A 15,914-nucleotide genomic window follows, 5' to 3' on the forward strand; every position below is an offset into this window, starting at 1 on the left:
ACTCACCAGCGAGCATCACGGCTCCTGTGTCCTTTTCCCAAGCACAAGGCTCATTGTAATCTCATTCCCGTTATTTACAGAGAGTTTTTCTGTTCTTCTCTTTTTGTTTAAACCTGTGATTAAGTGTTAGGAGAGCACAAAATAAGAAAAAAAGAATACATTCCAGCAAGACAAACATTTTTCAACACAAAAAGGAATAAATATTACTGTGCATGGACTCCAGTCACTTTCACCAGTCCCTTCCACACATATTTAAAACTGGGAATGTACCAGATATGTTTATATGGAGGAGAAGGTGCTGTTATTGTAGGTGGTAGTGTTGTAAGTTCTCCAAATAGGTGATTTTATTTAACAAATGTAAGAGCCCTTTTACTAAAGTGTGTTAAAATCTTGGCTTAGCCTGCTCTAACGCAGGACTTTCTCGCACGTTGAGCCCAGGTTTACTGCGGCATAATTTTAAGGCTTTTTTTTTTTTTTGCAGATCATGCATTAATGTTCACATTAACAGGCAGCGCCTGCAAAAATGAATGCAGGAGCGCTTAAACTAAACTAAACTAAACTAAACCTTAGGTTTGTATACCGCACCATCTCCGCATGCGCAGAGCTCGGCACGGTTTACAGAGGTTGAGAGGAAAGGAACTACAAAGAAAGGGTATAGGAGAGGGACTGAGAAGATAGAGAGGGGCAGGGTACTAGAGAACGGGAGGTGATTAGATTTTTGAGAAGAGCCAAGTTTTCAAGCGTTTACGGAAGGATTGGAAGGAGCTAGAATTTCTGAGCGGGGATGAGAGGTTGTTCCAGAGTTCCGTGGTTCTAAAGGGGAGGGATGTTCCAAGTTTTCCTGCGCAGGATATACCTTTTATAGATGGGAAAGATACAAGGTATTGCTGCTTATTTTTAAAACTTTAGTTCATAACGAGCCTCAGTTTATATCAAGAATGTTAATTCCTTACAATCCCGTTCGTTCACTGAGATCATCCTCCCAAAACTTATTAGTTATACCGTCCCTTAAAACAATAGGAATAAGAAGAGCAGACATGTTTTTTGTCCTGGGCCCACAATGGTGGAACTCTCTACCACAACATATTACAATTGAAAGAGATTTGCATTCTTTTAAAAAATCTTTGAAAACTCACCTTTTTAAAGACGCTTTTAATACTTAATATTATATAATCTTTTCTTAGCATTTTAACCAAACCCTTCCCCTTATGTTTTTCCCCGTATTTGGTTTTCTATTTAAAACAGATGTAATCTTTGCCCTTTTTTCCCTCCATCTCAAGTTTGTCTTGTTTTAAAACTTATGTTACTGAGTTTTAATTTGTATCTCCATATTTTATGTTTTACTTATGTACATCGCTTTGTAAACAGATTTAGAGATAAATCAAATATTAATAAACCTTGAACCTTGAACCTATAAAAGACACCTAAAGCTGGGTATGGTTAGGAGGCGGATCATGGTTGTGTTTTGCCTGTAGGTGCCTTAAATGGACTTAGGTGCCAGTATTTAGATCAAGAAAAAGAGGATGTGCCTAAGATTCAGACACCTACTAGTACCTAAGCCCACTTTAGGAACTGCTAGGCGTGATTCTATAAATGACACCTAAATTAATATTGACATGCGGTAAGCACTGCATTCCTCAGTGCCTATTTAGGTGCCATTTATAGAATCAGGGCCTCACTGCCTCATATTTCATGCACTATCTAGATAACCCTATGTTATCTAGATAGTGCTACTAATCCTAATGCATTGTGGGACAAATTCTATATATGTCACTGTGACAGGATGGAGTACCTACCTGTCACTGGCCAGCAGAGGGAGCCTGAAAAGTGGAGCTCACTGACACAACCTGAGAGCTAATTTGCATAAGAGCTGCAAATGCTGCTGGGAGCTGTCCACTCACCATGAATGGATTGTGGTGCTGAAAATAGCAGCTTCCAGCACAGAGAGTTTAGAATGCCAGGAGCTATTTGGAGAGAAGGAATGCTGGTCTCTGGTCTAACTCCTGCTAAACTCTCAATTGCTGACCACCTGACAAGAGGCTTAGTGCAGTGGAGTAGAGTGGCTAGACTGAGCACTCCTAACAGGGGGGACTGATGCAGCTGAGAGAAAAAGGCTTAATGGTGGAAGGGTCTGTGCAGGAAAGAGGTACAAGTAACTGGAGAGCTCAGTAGAGCCTAGAGTCAAGGATGTGGCTCAGGGTTGATAACTGGTGTTGGGACCAGTGAAGAAGGATCCAGGTGGTGGGGACCCAAGAGTCCAGAAAGTGAGGGACTGGCAGTGGCCCCACAAGAGGCAGCTGGAAAAGCTGGTAGAGTCCAAGGCTGAGAGGGTGGTGGGACTGTGGCAACTGACAGAGTGACTGACTGGTAATGGCATTGAAAGCTGCCAAGATGGAGAGGGCCAATGGAGGGTTGGGAAGACCTGGAGGAGATGGAGTCCAGGGAGGTCCCAGGAAAACTAGGGAGTCCAGGGAAGACCCGGAGAATGATCAGGAGGGAATGTATATATGTGTATTTAATCCTGTATGTATGTCTTGTTTTAGCTGAGACCTGAAGAACAAAGGTGCCTGGGGTGGATATGTGACCACTTGGCCTGGTCACAGGATGACAGTCACCTACAAAACTGGTGTCAATAAGGTCGGTGCTTAGCTTGATTCTAATTATAACCTGCCTCCACAGTTAGGTGCCTTCGACTCGCGTTCAAGTCCTAGCAACTCAATGAATTACAGATCGAAAAAGAGATTGGTTTTATGCTAGTCTGGTAAGGTCCTCCAGGGTCATCCTCATGGTTGTTTTCAACATGTCCAGCCATCTGATTGCAGGTCACCCTCTTTGCTTGGTTCCTTCGATTTCCCCCAAACATGATGTCCTTCTCCAATGATCTCCCTCTTCTGACAGTTAGACATGGTTTACAGAATTATATGTAGTGAGGTCTGCACAACTAACATTTAAGCTCAGGCATTTATGCCAATGAAAACCAGGCTAAATGCCTGCACCTGAGCTGTGCATGGATCAGGCGTATTCTGTAATAGTACGCTAACTTTTAAGAATGCCCATGATCTGCCTATGTTCCTCCCATGTCCCCTTTTGAGATCCGTGTACTAGAATTTATGTGCACCACTTTATAGAATATGCTTAGAAAGTGGTGCACATAAATTCTAATTAATGTCACTAATTGCTTGTTAATTGGCAATTATCGGTGCTGATTGGCTGTTAAACAAGTAAGTTGCAACATGCATAGATTTGTATGTGCAACTTTGACCGCAGTATATAGAATCTGTCCCTTACTGGATAAGATTTCCACACCCATTCTCGGCCTATGACATGTCCCTTCAAAAGATATATATATATATATAAAAAGCTAATGTGCAGGTTACTTCATACTAACATTGCAAAACAGATTATAGCCTGTTGACGTGTGCTAACCATGTGTTAAAGACAACACTCTTTAGTAAAAGGGCCCTTTAATTTATGTCTTGATACCACCTGTAAGCGATTGAAGTGGCACTTAAGTATTTTTCTATCTCTGGAGAGCTTGCAATCTAAGAGGACTCCTTTTACAAAGCAGTGCTACCGAATGCGAAGAAGCCCATTTCATTCCCATGGGCTTCTTCACATTCAGTCTACACTAATTGGAGTGGAGGAGTGCTTAGTGCAGTGGCCTGGGGAACTTGGCTCAATTCCCGCTGCAGCTCCTTGTGTCTCTGGGCATGTCACCTAACTCTCATTGCCTCAGGTACCAAAATAAGTATTGCATATAATATGTAAACTGCGTTGATTGCAACCACTGAAAGGTGGCATATCCAGTTCCATTTCCACCTTCCTTCAGGAGCACCAAAGATAAGGAAATATTCATTGTAAAACAATAATGCATGCATTTTTTTTTTCTAGATTTATACCCTAAATGCACCACTGAATTGGGGTGGTCAATGTCAAATTCACTGGGCTAGTCCATCAGTATTCGGAGATGCAGTGCGGCGTTCTACGGTGAAGTGCAGCGTTCTATGGTACAGTGCAGCCTGTTGCACTGCAGTGTGGCGAGGCGTGACGCTGAGGAGCAGAGACTCCTCGCGCTGCTCCTGTCCTCAGGCCGCACGGGAAACAGTTCGCTCCCGTTGCCCCTGGCAACGAGCAGTTACAACCGTACACTGATGACGTCACGCCGAGGGATTTTCCGGAGCCCGCCAGGCGAGTCGCGCCCTCCCCACCCCGCGCCGAAACCAGTCTGTCAAAAACTGCAGGGGAGGAAAAGAAAAAAAAAAAAAAAAGTCTCCGGCAGGGAGACGACCAATCGGGGGAGCGCCAAGAGTAGAACGTATTAGGAGGCGGAGCTACTTCGCCGGCTCACGCCCAATGAAGTTGCTCCGCTGTAACTGGCGTTCTTGGAGGAGGAGCGTCGCGTTTCACCGCCTTGAAGTCTGGAAGAGGTGTGGGAGGGGCTCGAGCTCTTCTTGCCCAATGACCGGCGAGGAAAGGCGCTGTGTTGTGATAAGGTGGGAGGGGCGGAGCAGGCGGCTAGAGCGCGGGACCCGGTGTGACCCGGGGCGGGGGGCGGGGTTTCGGGGGTTCTTTGCAGTCTGAGCTGGAAGCTCACTGGAGCTAGCTGTCGGTTCGCACCCCTCAGAGAGCTGCAGTGAGGATCCCGTGAGGTACTGCAACACTGATCCCAGGAAAGCAGCGGCCACACCAGAACCTCTTAATCTGCAGAAATTGAAGGAAAGCAAGATTCTGCCCTTGTGCAGGGGGGGGGGGGGGGGGCTCCTACTCTTCTCCAAGCAGCTGGACTACAACAAACCCAGATCTGCATGGGAAAAGTCCTTGAGACACATCTGCACCTTCACATTCCCCCAAAGACAGATCCCCCGGCATACAGCTGCTGACACCTCTAGGAAGGGTTGCAAGCAGACACCTGCACATGGCTCCCAGGAAAGGCTCCTGTTGATGCCCCCCTCCAGGATAAGTTCCAAGCATAGCTGATGATTCCCCCCCTTAGAAAATGTTCCAACCATACACCTCTGTTTATACCACTCAGGAAAGGCTTCAAGCCTACACTTCCTGATATACCCCAGGAAAGGCTTCATGCATATACTTGCTGATGCTCCCCAGGAAAAACTCCAAGGGCACACTGTACACCACCCACTGATGACGACTCGCCCCCCCCCCCTGCTGATGCCCGCCCAAGAAAAAGCTCCACTATATCCCAGGAGAGGATCCAAGCATACACCTGCTGATAAGCCCCAGGAAAGGTTCCAAGTATACACCTGTTGATGCCTCCATGGGAAAGGCTCTAAGCATATAACTGCTGATATTCCCTAGGAAAGACTCCAGGCAGACACCTGCTGATACTCTCCAGGAAAGACTCAGGACAGGCATGCAGCTGCTACCCCGCCTGGAAGGGCTCTAGGCGTAGGCCTAGGGGGTTCTGCCTTGACCCCTCCCATCTATTGCTATCACCCCCCAGGGAGGGCTCCATCCTCGGCATACACCTGTAGCCTGTACCTGCGGACACCGCCTCCTCTTCCTCCTCCCCCTCCCCCCCCCCAGCGGGAGGGTGTCTGGGACTCGCTGTCTCGGAGGAGGGGGCGGAGGGAGGGAGTCTCTCTCTCTCTCCCTCTCTCGGCACAATCGCTCCCTCTTTGTGTCTCTCTCGCCGAAAATGATGGCACTTTAGCGCTCCCTGCCCTCGGCATCCGTCGCTTCTTTGTCGCCCAGGAGCCGGCGCGATGCCGCCGCCGCTCGCCGTCCGCTGAGCCTCGCCCGCGCCCACTCGCCTAGGGGCAGCATGGAGGAGAAGCGCCGGGCGCAGCCGCCCGACCTCGACCCGGACTTCGAGCCCCAGAGCCGGCCCCGCTCCTGCACCTGGCCGCTGCCCCAGCCCGATTTCCCCGGCGACGAGGAGGCGGCGGCGGGCGCCGACGACCAGGCGGCCCGAGCCGGCCAGGCGCCGCCCGCCCCGGGGCTGGACGCCGGGCAGCAGCAGCAGCAGCAGCAGCTCCGCAAGGCGAAGAGCTCCCGCCGGAACGCCTGGGGGAACCTGTCGTACGCCGACCTCATCACCAAAGCCATCGAGAGCTCCCCGGACAAGCGGCTGACGCTCTCGCAGATCTACGACTGGATGGTCCGCTTCGTGCCCTACTTCAAAGACAAAGGCGACAGCAACAGCTCGGCGGGCTGGAAGGTAAGGCGAGCGCCGCCTCTGCCTAGGGCGCCCCCCCCACCCTGCCCACCTTGCTCTTCCCTTCTGAGCGCTGCTTGCGACCCTCCCGGGGCCTGCCAATGTTCCTGATCGCTGGCCACACACCTGCCCCAGGCACTGCCCGTGCCCCGGCTGTGCCCACCAGGCGGACCAAGCACCGGCTTCACCTTTGCCCGAGCACCCCTGCCTGGGCATTGTCGCCTCGCTTTCCAAACAACACTGGCTGCCCCCCTGCCCGGGCACTCATGACACCCCTTTCTGGCTATTATCTCCTTTTCTGCAGCTCTTCCTCCTGGGTACTGTTCATTTCTGTGCCCGCTTCTCTTCCCCTGTACCGGCTACACATCTTTTTTTTTTTTTTTTGGGGTGGGGGGGGGCACCTCTGCTTCTCCTTGGCCCTGGGTCTCGCCCTTCTTCCTGGTCACACCCCATCATTATCTCTAGCCACTGCCTGGTCACCTGCCACTCTTCCTTTCTGAGCACTGCTTTTGCAGGCATTATTCATGCCCCTCCCCAGGTAGTGACTGTTCGGCAGACCTTCTCCTGGGGCGATGCCTGCCCCCCTCCCAGGGTATTGGGTTCTTCCCTGCCTCTCTCTCTCTCCCAGGCACTGCTCGCTCCCCCATCTCCCTGATCTCTGCTGTCACAGACGTTGCCCATTCGCCAACTCCGGGTACTTCGGCTCCCCTGGCGTCTTCCTTTCCCTCTGTTTAGACTTTGCCCATTACTGTCTTGCACAGATGCCACTCGCACTACTGGTTTTCCTAATTCTGGGTACTGCTTGCTTCTTTGCTACTGTGCCTTCTGGGCACTACCTAACCCGCTCTGCCTCCATGAATATGGCCCATCACTTTTTCAGGCATTTTCCAGGCTCCTCTCTGGCCCCTGCTGCCTTCCCCCCCTCCCCCCCTATCCAGCATTACCTATCCCTCTCTCTAGGCACTATTTGCTTCCCAATTAATCTCTTCCTGAGCACTTGCTGTTCTCTCCCCGCTCGCCCCCACTATCTTCCCTGGGCAATGCCTGTTTCCCCACACTTTTTCTCACTCCCTGGGACTTTTCTGCTGCCTTCTTCAGGCACCTCTTTCACCATTATCACATCCTTTCCCCCCCACTCCGTCTTGGGTATTGCCAATCTATCTCCTGACCTTTTGCTCCCCCATCCCCTCCATCTCCTGCATAATTCTTGCACCTCTGCCTTCCTCATAAATATTGTGTACTTTTGTTGCCCGGGCACTGTCCACCTCCTACCTCTCTTCTCCATGTAGGGTCACACCTAGAAGGATCATCTGCTATGAGATCCTCTCAACCGTTTCACTAGTCTGGGGAGTAACCCCCCCCCCCCCCACCTTGTCTGTCTTCTAATGTGGACTAGATTTCAAGCTGCTTTAGCACTGCTCTGGGTTCGTCCTGTATTTATCAGATCTCTCTGCCCCCCCCCCCCCTTCTAATGTGACTGTACTTGTTAGCTGAAGCTTACCTTAGGTTTTTAAACGCATGTGGGGAGTTACATCTACTTATGATGTCTATAGAAAAGTGGATAAAGGGAAGGGGGAGATCAAAATGGGGAAAAGTGGGCTTTATCCGGGAGCTCTGGAGGCTTGGAAATGAAAGATTAGGCAGGCGTGCTTTTCTTTACAGTTGTCATTAATGTTTGAGATTCCGTGTGCAACCTTCATACCTTGTTTTGGACTGGACGTGCTCCCTCATAGCGTTGGTTAAAAAAACAAAAAAAAAAAAAAAAAGGGAGAAAAGAATAAAAAGCTTTTGTGCCCCTTTAATTCAAATGCCATTCTGCAGAGTTGCCCTTTTCAGAGCCTCGTGAGCTAGGAGAGCGGAAAAATGGCTCTGGATTAGAGCTCCGAGTCCATCATCCATTGATTCCTGCTGTTCCTTCAAAAAGCAGTCACACGGAATGCCCAGGTGTGCATGTGCACAGCACTGGGGCTGGGATGGGGGAGGGGGGGGGCTTTGCAGGTTAATACCTAGGTCACGCCGTAAGATGAGGTCGCCGTTTGGATGAACCCCGAGAGACCGTTGGGACAGCTTTGCCGAGCACATGCCCATCGGCTGGCATATAACACCTAGGAGCAGGTGAGGTGGCAGGTCTGGACAAACAGGTGGTCCTGGGAGAGGCGCTTTGAACAGCAAGTTACCCTGTACCTGTGTGGTATCTATATCAGCTAGAGACAGCTGGATTTAACCCCTTCGTGTCCTGAAAAGGGGAGGAGGGGGGACGGCATGTCTGCCAGCCACCTTGGCACGCCCTGCCCTTTTCGGCCTGTGCTAGTCAAATAATTGGTGTGGTCTGGGCTCTTTTTTTAAACGTTTTAATGTTGCTCTTTTGCATCTATTGGGCCATTATGGAGACAAAAAGTCCCAATTAATAAAGCGAAATAAGCATTGGATTGAGGGCTGCTCTGAGGGGAAAAGGGGGCTTAATGTAAGCGCTCTGCTTTTTAACAGTAATAAGAGCCACAGCAGTGGTAATTAGAGGGAGGAGGTTAGGAAGGGTTCCTGAGACGTCTGCTTGTCTCACAGAGGAGACACATGGCTTTTTTAGATGCATAAATGTGACATATATTTTCTTTTTTTTCCCTCAGTTTTTTTGGCTTCCTCCACAAAGCCATAGAAGATGAATGACCCTTTTTATAAAACACTTAGGGGAGTAGTTATCAACACGGACTACTATTAAGACATTCTATGTTAGCACAGGTCCTGTTTTATGCAACGAGACCTAATAATTAGGGTTAATATCAACATGGGCTAACTTCTCTCCGAGGTGGTTACGTATGGGCGTGGGTCATGGTGCCAGGAGTCTGGTTCTGGTGCTGACCTTCCAGAGGACTTGGAGGTGATTTGCTGGCTACAGTGATGCCAGAGGCCACCCCCCCCCCCATCCTGCTTTGACCGCTGGTTTGAAAAGGCAGTGTACAAATGACAGAATGAAGCCTTTAGACCCGGTTGGGCATTCTGCTCTTCCTCCCGCTCTCCTGGCCGGCAGCCTATCTTCCAGGCTCTGGGCTTCTCAGCTCTTGAGAAATCAGTCTCTGGTAGGAACTCCCCGTCGGATCAGGAAAATCTCCAGCTCAGCTGGAACAGTACAGAGCCTCAGTTAATTACAAGACGGAGACTTTTCCGTGACCCGCCTGTGGCCAGTGGCACCTGAATGGAAGAACTGGTGGTGGAATTAGCTTCTTTATCAGACTGCAGTACATTTTTCTTGCTCGGAGAAAACGTAGTATGATTGTGTTCATCAATTCAGTGGCCATCTTGAGCTCTACTGCCCTACTGCCCCCGCCTTCTAGAGCAAGCAAGTTATCAAGTTACCAGTTACTGGCATAATCAGGCTTAGTAGCAGCATTGGAGGTGCCTGGAAGTTCCTTTTAGTTAAAGGAGCTTCTGGATCTGTAGATCCTTGGCTAGCTGTACCTTTTCTTTGTTAAATCCCAGGAGAAAGACGTTTGGTCCCTGAGAACCAGGAAGTAAAGGTCCCCCCAAGCCACTGTTACTGAATCTCACGCATCAGGGAAGACAATGGTGCTTTCTGACATACTATCTTGAAAGCCCCACTTTCTCGGAATATTTTTATGCGCTCTTTTCTCACACACTGGGATGCGTGCCTGCTGTCTGGAGAAGTGTTCCCCTTCACGCAAACTGCGCCAGTGAACAAGCTTTTAGGGTAGATTTCTTGATATAGTTACACGATAAGGGAACGTGCGAATCCAATGTTTGTAAACTGAGGGCTCCTGTTACAAAGCCGCCCTAAACCGCCGGCTGCACTGGCTGCTAACGCCTCCTCTTGAGCAGGCGGTAGTTTTTTTGGCCAGCGCGGGGGGGTTAGCGCGTGATGAAAATTCGCACGCGTTAAACCCGCTAGCGCAGCTTTGTAAAAGGAGCCCTGAGTGCCATTTTGTGAGTCAGAGAAGGGGAGTAGGTGTGGATTAGGGTGAAGCAGAAACCAGCAACCCCAACTTTCGCTGTTGAAAATGTCATTTTGTAAAGATTAGCCCGTGATACTTTAATAAACCTCTTTCTTCTCTGTCTTCGTTATCATCTGTTCTAAAATCATTGACTGCTTTAGCCCTCGATAGGTCTCAAAGTCTGCAGTGCTGAACTTACTGAGGAAGAATAAACTGTGTTGTGTATTCATAGTTTATTTAAATTTTTTGATTAAACGCTTAACCAAAGGTATTCAAAGTTTAAGTTTACAAAGTTTCAAAGTTTCAAAGTTCAAAGTTTATTAATTGTCTTGATTAATCGCTTTATCAAATTCAAAGCGATGTACATAATAATAATTAAAAGAAAACATACAATACATACAATACTGACTTTAAATACTTACAATGGATAATATAAACTACAATACATAGGGAAAGAGGGGTTTAAGAAATACATTTGTTAAATAAAAGAAATACATAGGAAAAAACAAAAGGGAAAACATTAAAACGATTTGTATAAAAATATTGAAATTATTGATTTGAATATGGTTAGGTTAAGTATTAAAAGCATCATTGAATAAAAATGTTTTTAATTGTATTTTAAATTTTACCAGGTCTTGTTCATTACGTAAAAAAATTGGAAGGGCATTCCAGGTTTGTGGGGCTGTTACGGAAAAAATAAATTGTCGTCTTGTGTTTATATATTTTAATGAAGGAACTGTAAGTAAATTTTGATCAATAGATCTTAATGTTCTAGTTGGTTGGTACGGTATTAACAATTTATAAATGAAAGCAGGTGTCTTATATAGTAATGCCTTGGCTCCCTGAATCCAAAATGCTTTCTTCTCAGGCGCTAGCGCACACAGGTTGGGCTTCTTCAGATAGGTTGGCTCTGCAGCATCAAAGCAACAGCTTGACTTCTACTCTGAGCAGTCATGAGACAAGCCTGATGCAATGGTCCATTATGTGGAGCACTAGTGATTTTAGCAGGTGCTGTTGACTGTTTTAACCCCAAGGACTTAACAATTGCCATACTGGGACAGACTGAAGGTCCATCAAACCCAGATCCCTGTTTCCAACAGTGGCCAATCCAGGTCCCAAGTAGTAAAACAGATTTTACGCTGCTTATCCTAGGAATAAGTGATGATTTCCCTATGAGGAAAGGCTAAAGCAACTAGGGCTCTTCAGCTTGGAGAAAAGATAGCTATGATAGAGGTTTATGAAATAATGAGTGGAGTGGAAAGGGTAGATGTGAATCACTTGTTTACTCTTTCCATAAATACTAGGACTAGGGGCATGCGATGAAGCTACTAGATTTAAAACAAACCAGAGAAAATATTTCTTCACACCACACGTAATTAAACTCTGGAATTTGTTGCCAGAGAATGTGGTGAAATCAGTTAGCTTAGCAGGGTTTAAAAAAGGTTTAGCTAATTTCCTAAAGGAGAAGTCCATAGGCCATTATTGAGATGGCTTGGGGGAAATCCCTTTTATCATTTTCATCACCCTTCTCTGGACCTTTTCTAATTCTACTATATCTTTTTTGAAATAGGGCATCAAGAATTGCACACATTTGAGGTGGAGCTGTACAATAGAGTGATACATTCCTTTCCTGATAATTCTTAACATTCTATTTGCTTTCTTAGCTGCCGCCGCACATTAAGCTGAGGGTTTCAACGTATCCTCAACGATGACACCTAGATCCTTTTCCTGGGCAGTGACTCCTATCGTGGAACCCGGCATCACGTCGCTATAGTTTGGGTTCCTCTTTCCCACATGCGTCACTTTGCAATTGCTCATATTAAACGTCATCTGCCATTTTGAAGCTCAGTCTCTCAGTCTCACAAGATCCTCTTGCAATGTTCCACAATCCTCTTGCAATTTAGCAACTTTAAACATCCTTGTCATCGGCAAATTTCATTATCTCACTAGTTATTTTCATCTCTAGATCATTGATAAATATGTTAAAAAGCAGCTGTCCCAGTACAGGCCCCTGGGGAACCCAACTATTTGCCCTTCTCCACTCTCTGTTTTCTGTCTTTCAACCAGTTCTTAATCCATAATAGGACATTACCTCCTATCCCATGACTTTATAATTTCCTCAGTAGTATTTCGTGAGGTACTTTGTCAAAATGAGGTACTTTGTCAAACACCTTTAGAAAATCGAAATACACAATTTTACCCCTTCAAAGAAATGCAGTAGATTACATAGAATATGACGGCAGAAAAGTCTGCCCAATCATGATCCCTTCCACCCTCGAGAAACTATTCTCTATCATACCTCTGTAGCGACCCCACATGTTTGTCCCATCGTCTCTTGAAGTCGAGCGTGCTACTAGCTTCGACTACCTGATGTGAAAGACCATTCCATCTATCAATCACCCTCTCGGTAAATAATTATTTCCTGGTGTCCCCATGAAATCTTCCTCCCCTAAGTTTTAGCGGATGTCCTCTTGTCACCGTGGGACCCGTAAGAGTGAAGATTTCCTCCCCCTCCTCGATGCGGCCCGTTATATACTTGAAAGTTTCTATCATGTCCCCCCCTTTCTCTGTGCTCCTCGAGCGAGTATAAATGCAGACTGCTCAGACGATCTTCATATGAAACCAGGAATCAGTTAAAGTTGATCTTTCCAAAGGGTATGAAATCCACCCCCAAAAATTGTCTCCACATTTTTTAATGTTTTGGCAGCAAAAGACATGGAATTGATCGCCTACAAAAGTAATTTCTCAATCAAACTATCTTCTTTTTAGGAAAGAGCTAAAAGCAGTCCTGTTTCTAAAATATATGTCTTAACAAACTATAGTTCTATTGAAGGTTTTATAAACTTGTCATAGATAATTCTGCTGTAACTCCAAGGTTGAATGATCTGTTTCTTGATTGTGATCCGGAACGTATGCATTTAGGGCTAGTCTCAGTTAGGGCAATGGTCTTTGACCAGAGGGCCAAAACACCCCCAAAACCTACCATAAACCCCTTCTAATGTATGGTGAGCCCTCTAAAACACTCCAAAACCTACTATAAACCCCTTCTAATGTATGGTGAGTCCTCTAAAACACCCCAAAACCTACTATAAACCCCGTCTAATGTATGGTTAGCCTTCCAAAACACCCCCAAAACCTACCATAAACCCCCCCCAAATCTACCATAAACACCTTATAATGTATGGTGAGCTCTCCAAAACACCCCCAAAACCTACCATAAACCCCTTCTAATATATGGTGAGCCCTCTAAAACATCCCCAAAACCTACCATAAACCCCTTCTATTGTATGGTGAGCTCTCCAAAACACCCCCAAAACCTACCATAAACCCCTTCTAATGTATGGTGAGCCCTCTAAAACACCCCCAAAACCTTCCATAAACCCCTTCTAATGTATGGTGAGCCCTCAAAAACACCCCAAAACCTACCATAAACTCCTTTTAATGTATGGGGAGCCCTCTAAAACACCCCAAAACCTACCATAAACTCCTTTTAATGTATGGTGAGCCCTCTAAAACACCCCCAAAACCTACTATAAACCCCTTCTAATGTATGGTGAGCCTTCCAAAAGACCCCCAAAACCTTCCATAAACCCCCTTCTAATGTATGGTGAGCTCTCCAAAACACCCCAAAAACCTACTACAAACCCCTTCTAATTTATGGTGAGCCTTCCAAAAGACCCCCAAAACCTACCATAAACCCCTTCTAATGTATGGTGAGCCCTCCAAAACACCCCTAAAACTTACCATACCGACCTGTCTACCATCCCAATAGATCTTATGGCTGCAGGTGGCATCTATATGACAGTACAGTTAGAATTTGATGCGTTTCGGTAGGCTGACTCCTCCTCTCTATGGTTCACTAGCCCACCTACTAGGCTACTTAAGATAACCTGTGTGATGCTCTACTGGGATTTCCCAGGTGCTTCTGTTCTAGAGACAGGTATGTACTGTTGCATTCAGATTTTTGGGAAGTGGGAGGGTGGTCAGTGACTACTGGGGGGAGTGGGTGTGGGGGTTCATAACTTAATCCCTCCAGTGGTCTTCTGGTCAGTTTGAGTACCTTTTTGGCACTTAGACGCTTTTAAAACAAGTCTAGCTCTGAATGTCTAACTTCTGTCCAGGACGTCTTGGGAAAGGTTTGATTCTTACTGCAAGACATCCAAGTCTAAGCCTGCCCAAAGCTAGACCAGAACATGCCTCCAACTTGCCCCCTTTAGGTGGCTAGGATGCCTTCGCAAAACATCCAGAAAGACATTTTTGAAAATCAGCATTTGGTCCTTTTGATGAGACAAACGTCCAAGTGCTGATTTCTGCCGTTTTTTTGGACGGCATAAATCACGGTTAAAGGTTGCACTTCTAAGCACTGTTTTCAGAGAATCCTGGCCTATCAAGAGCTTTAGTAGGTTGGCATTAGGTTCTAGTTCTTATCAAGCTTTTAGAAAGATGTTAAAGACACATTTATTTGCTAAAATTTAAGAGTAGTTCACTGGAATGTGCAGTTTCTTTGATTCTTGTGAACCGCTTAGAACTGAGAGGTATAAGTGTATACAAGTGGATTATTATATTATGTTGTGTCTTATTGTTTTGAAAATACCCGTAATAGTTTGTCCATCAAAAGGGGACTTGGCCATGGAAAGGGCATGGGCATTCCAAAAAATTTTGTGTGTATTTATAGAATACTGGGTGAGCATGCCCACCGTGGGTATCAGCATTTACGCCAGGTTTAGCAGGCGTAAGTCTAGCACCTAATGTTTGTTCATGGGACTCAGGACTAAGAGCGATTCTTTCTAGGGTAAACGCCCCAGTGACATAATAAGTGGGTGGGGCAGAGCGCCCCAGGCACTGGCATCTCTCTCCCCCCCTTCTCTCCCCCATCTTCCAGTTGTCACTAGCAGTGAGCAGGCTTTCCTCCCTGCTGCTCACACAGGCCTCAACACTCAACTACTATGATTTCTAGAGCGCTACCAGACTTACGCAGCGCTGTACAGAGTCACAAAGGAAACAGTCCCTGCTCGAAAGAGTTTACAGTCTAAACAGACAAGACAGGCAAACCGTTAAGGAGGGGTGCTAATCGTCTGGCTAGGGTGGTGGGCAGAGGGGAATAGGATTATGAATTGAAAGCTAAATTGAAAAGGTGGGTTTCAGTCTGCTTTTAAACAAGGTAAGGGGCTTGACAGACACACTCAGGTAGCTTATTCCAGGCATACAGGGCACCTAGATTTAAGGAGCAAAGTCTGGCATTGGCAGGGCAGGAGAAGGGCACAGATAAAAGCAGCTTATCTGAGGAATGGAGTTCTTGGGGAGGCGTAGGTATAAGGAGAGATAAGAGAGGAGAGATACTGCGGGGCTGCGGCATGAACACCCTTGTAGGTTTGTAATAGGAGTTTGAACTGTTTGCGGAGGTGGATAGGGAGCCAGTGGAGTGATCTGAGGTAAGGCGAGTGTTTACATGACCAGGAAGTGATGGCAGATGGCCGGCTCAGCCAGCAAAAGCAGTGGATAGAGGAGACCTTGCTTGCTGCTGGTCACAAGTAGAAAAGGTGGAGTGGGGGAGGGGGGGGGAGAATGCTTTTAAGTGACCCCCGCCATTACCTGGGGGGTTGCCAGGCACCAGTCTCCCTTGCTGCACCACTGGAATGCCCTTTATAGAACTGTGTTTAGTGTCTGATCTTTTTCAGTATTCGTTTTGAGCCCCATTCATCCAACTTCTCGTTATGTATCTGCGTTTTTAAAAATTGTATTTGTACCTGGGGCAGTGGAGGGTTAAGTGACTTGTCCAGGGCCACGCTAAGCTG

At 46.9% G+C, this 15,914-nt stretch overlaps 1 protein-coding gene across 1 annotated transcript in view; it reads left to right on the forward strand.

Annotated features, from left to right (window-relative positions):
* Positions 1–5,552: 5,552 nt before the first annotated feature.
* FOXO6 (forkhead box O6) overlaps positions 5,553–15,914 on the forward strand; it is a 236,745-nt gene continuing 226,383 nt past the window's right edge. The window contains exon 1 of the mRNA XM_033953574.1: positions 5,553–6,178. Within this exon, the coding sequence (XP_033809465.1) occupies positions 5,783–6,178 (396 nt within the window). The 5' untranslated portion in view covers positions 5,553–5,782. The remainder of the gene's footprint in view (positions 6,179–15,914) is intronic.

The sequence above is a fragment of the Geotrypetes seraphini genome, chromosome 8 (genome assembly GCF_902459505.1).
Source record: "Geotrypetes seraphini chromosome 8, aGeoSer1.1, whole genome shotgun sequence".
Lineage (NCBI taxonomy): Eukaryota > Metazoa > Chordata > Amphibia > Gymnophiona > Dermophiidae > Geotrypetes > Geotrypetes seraphini.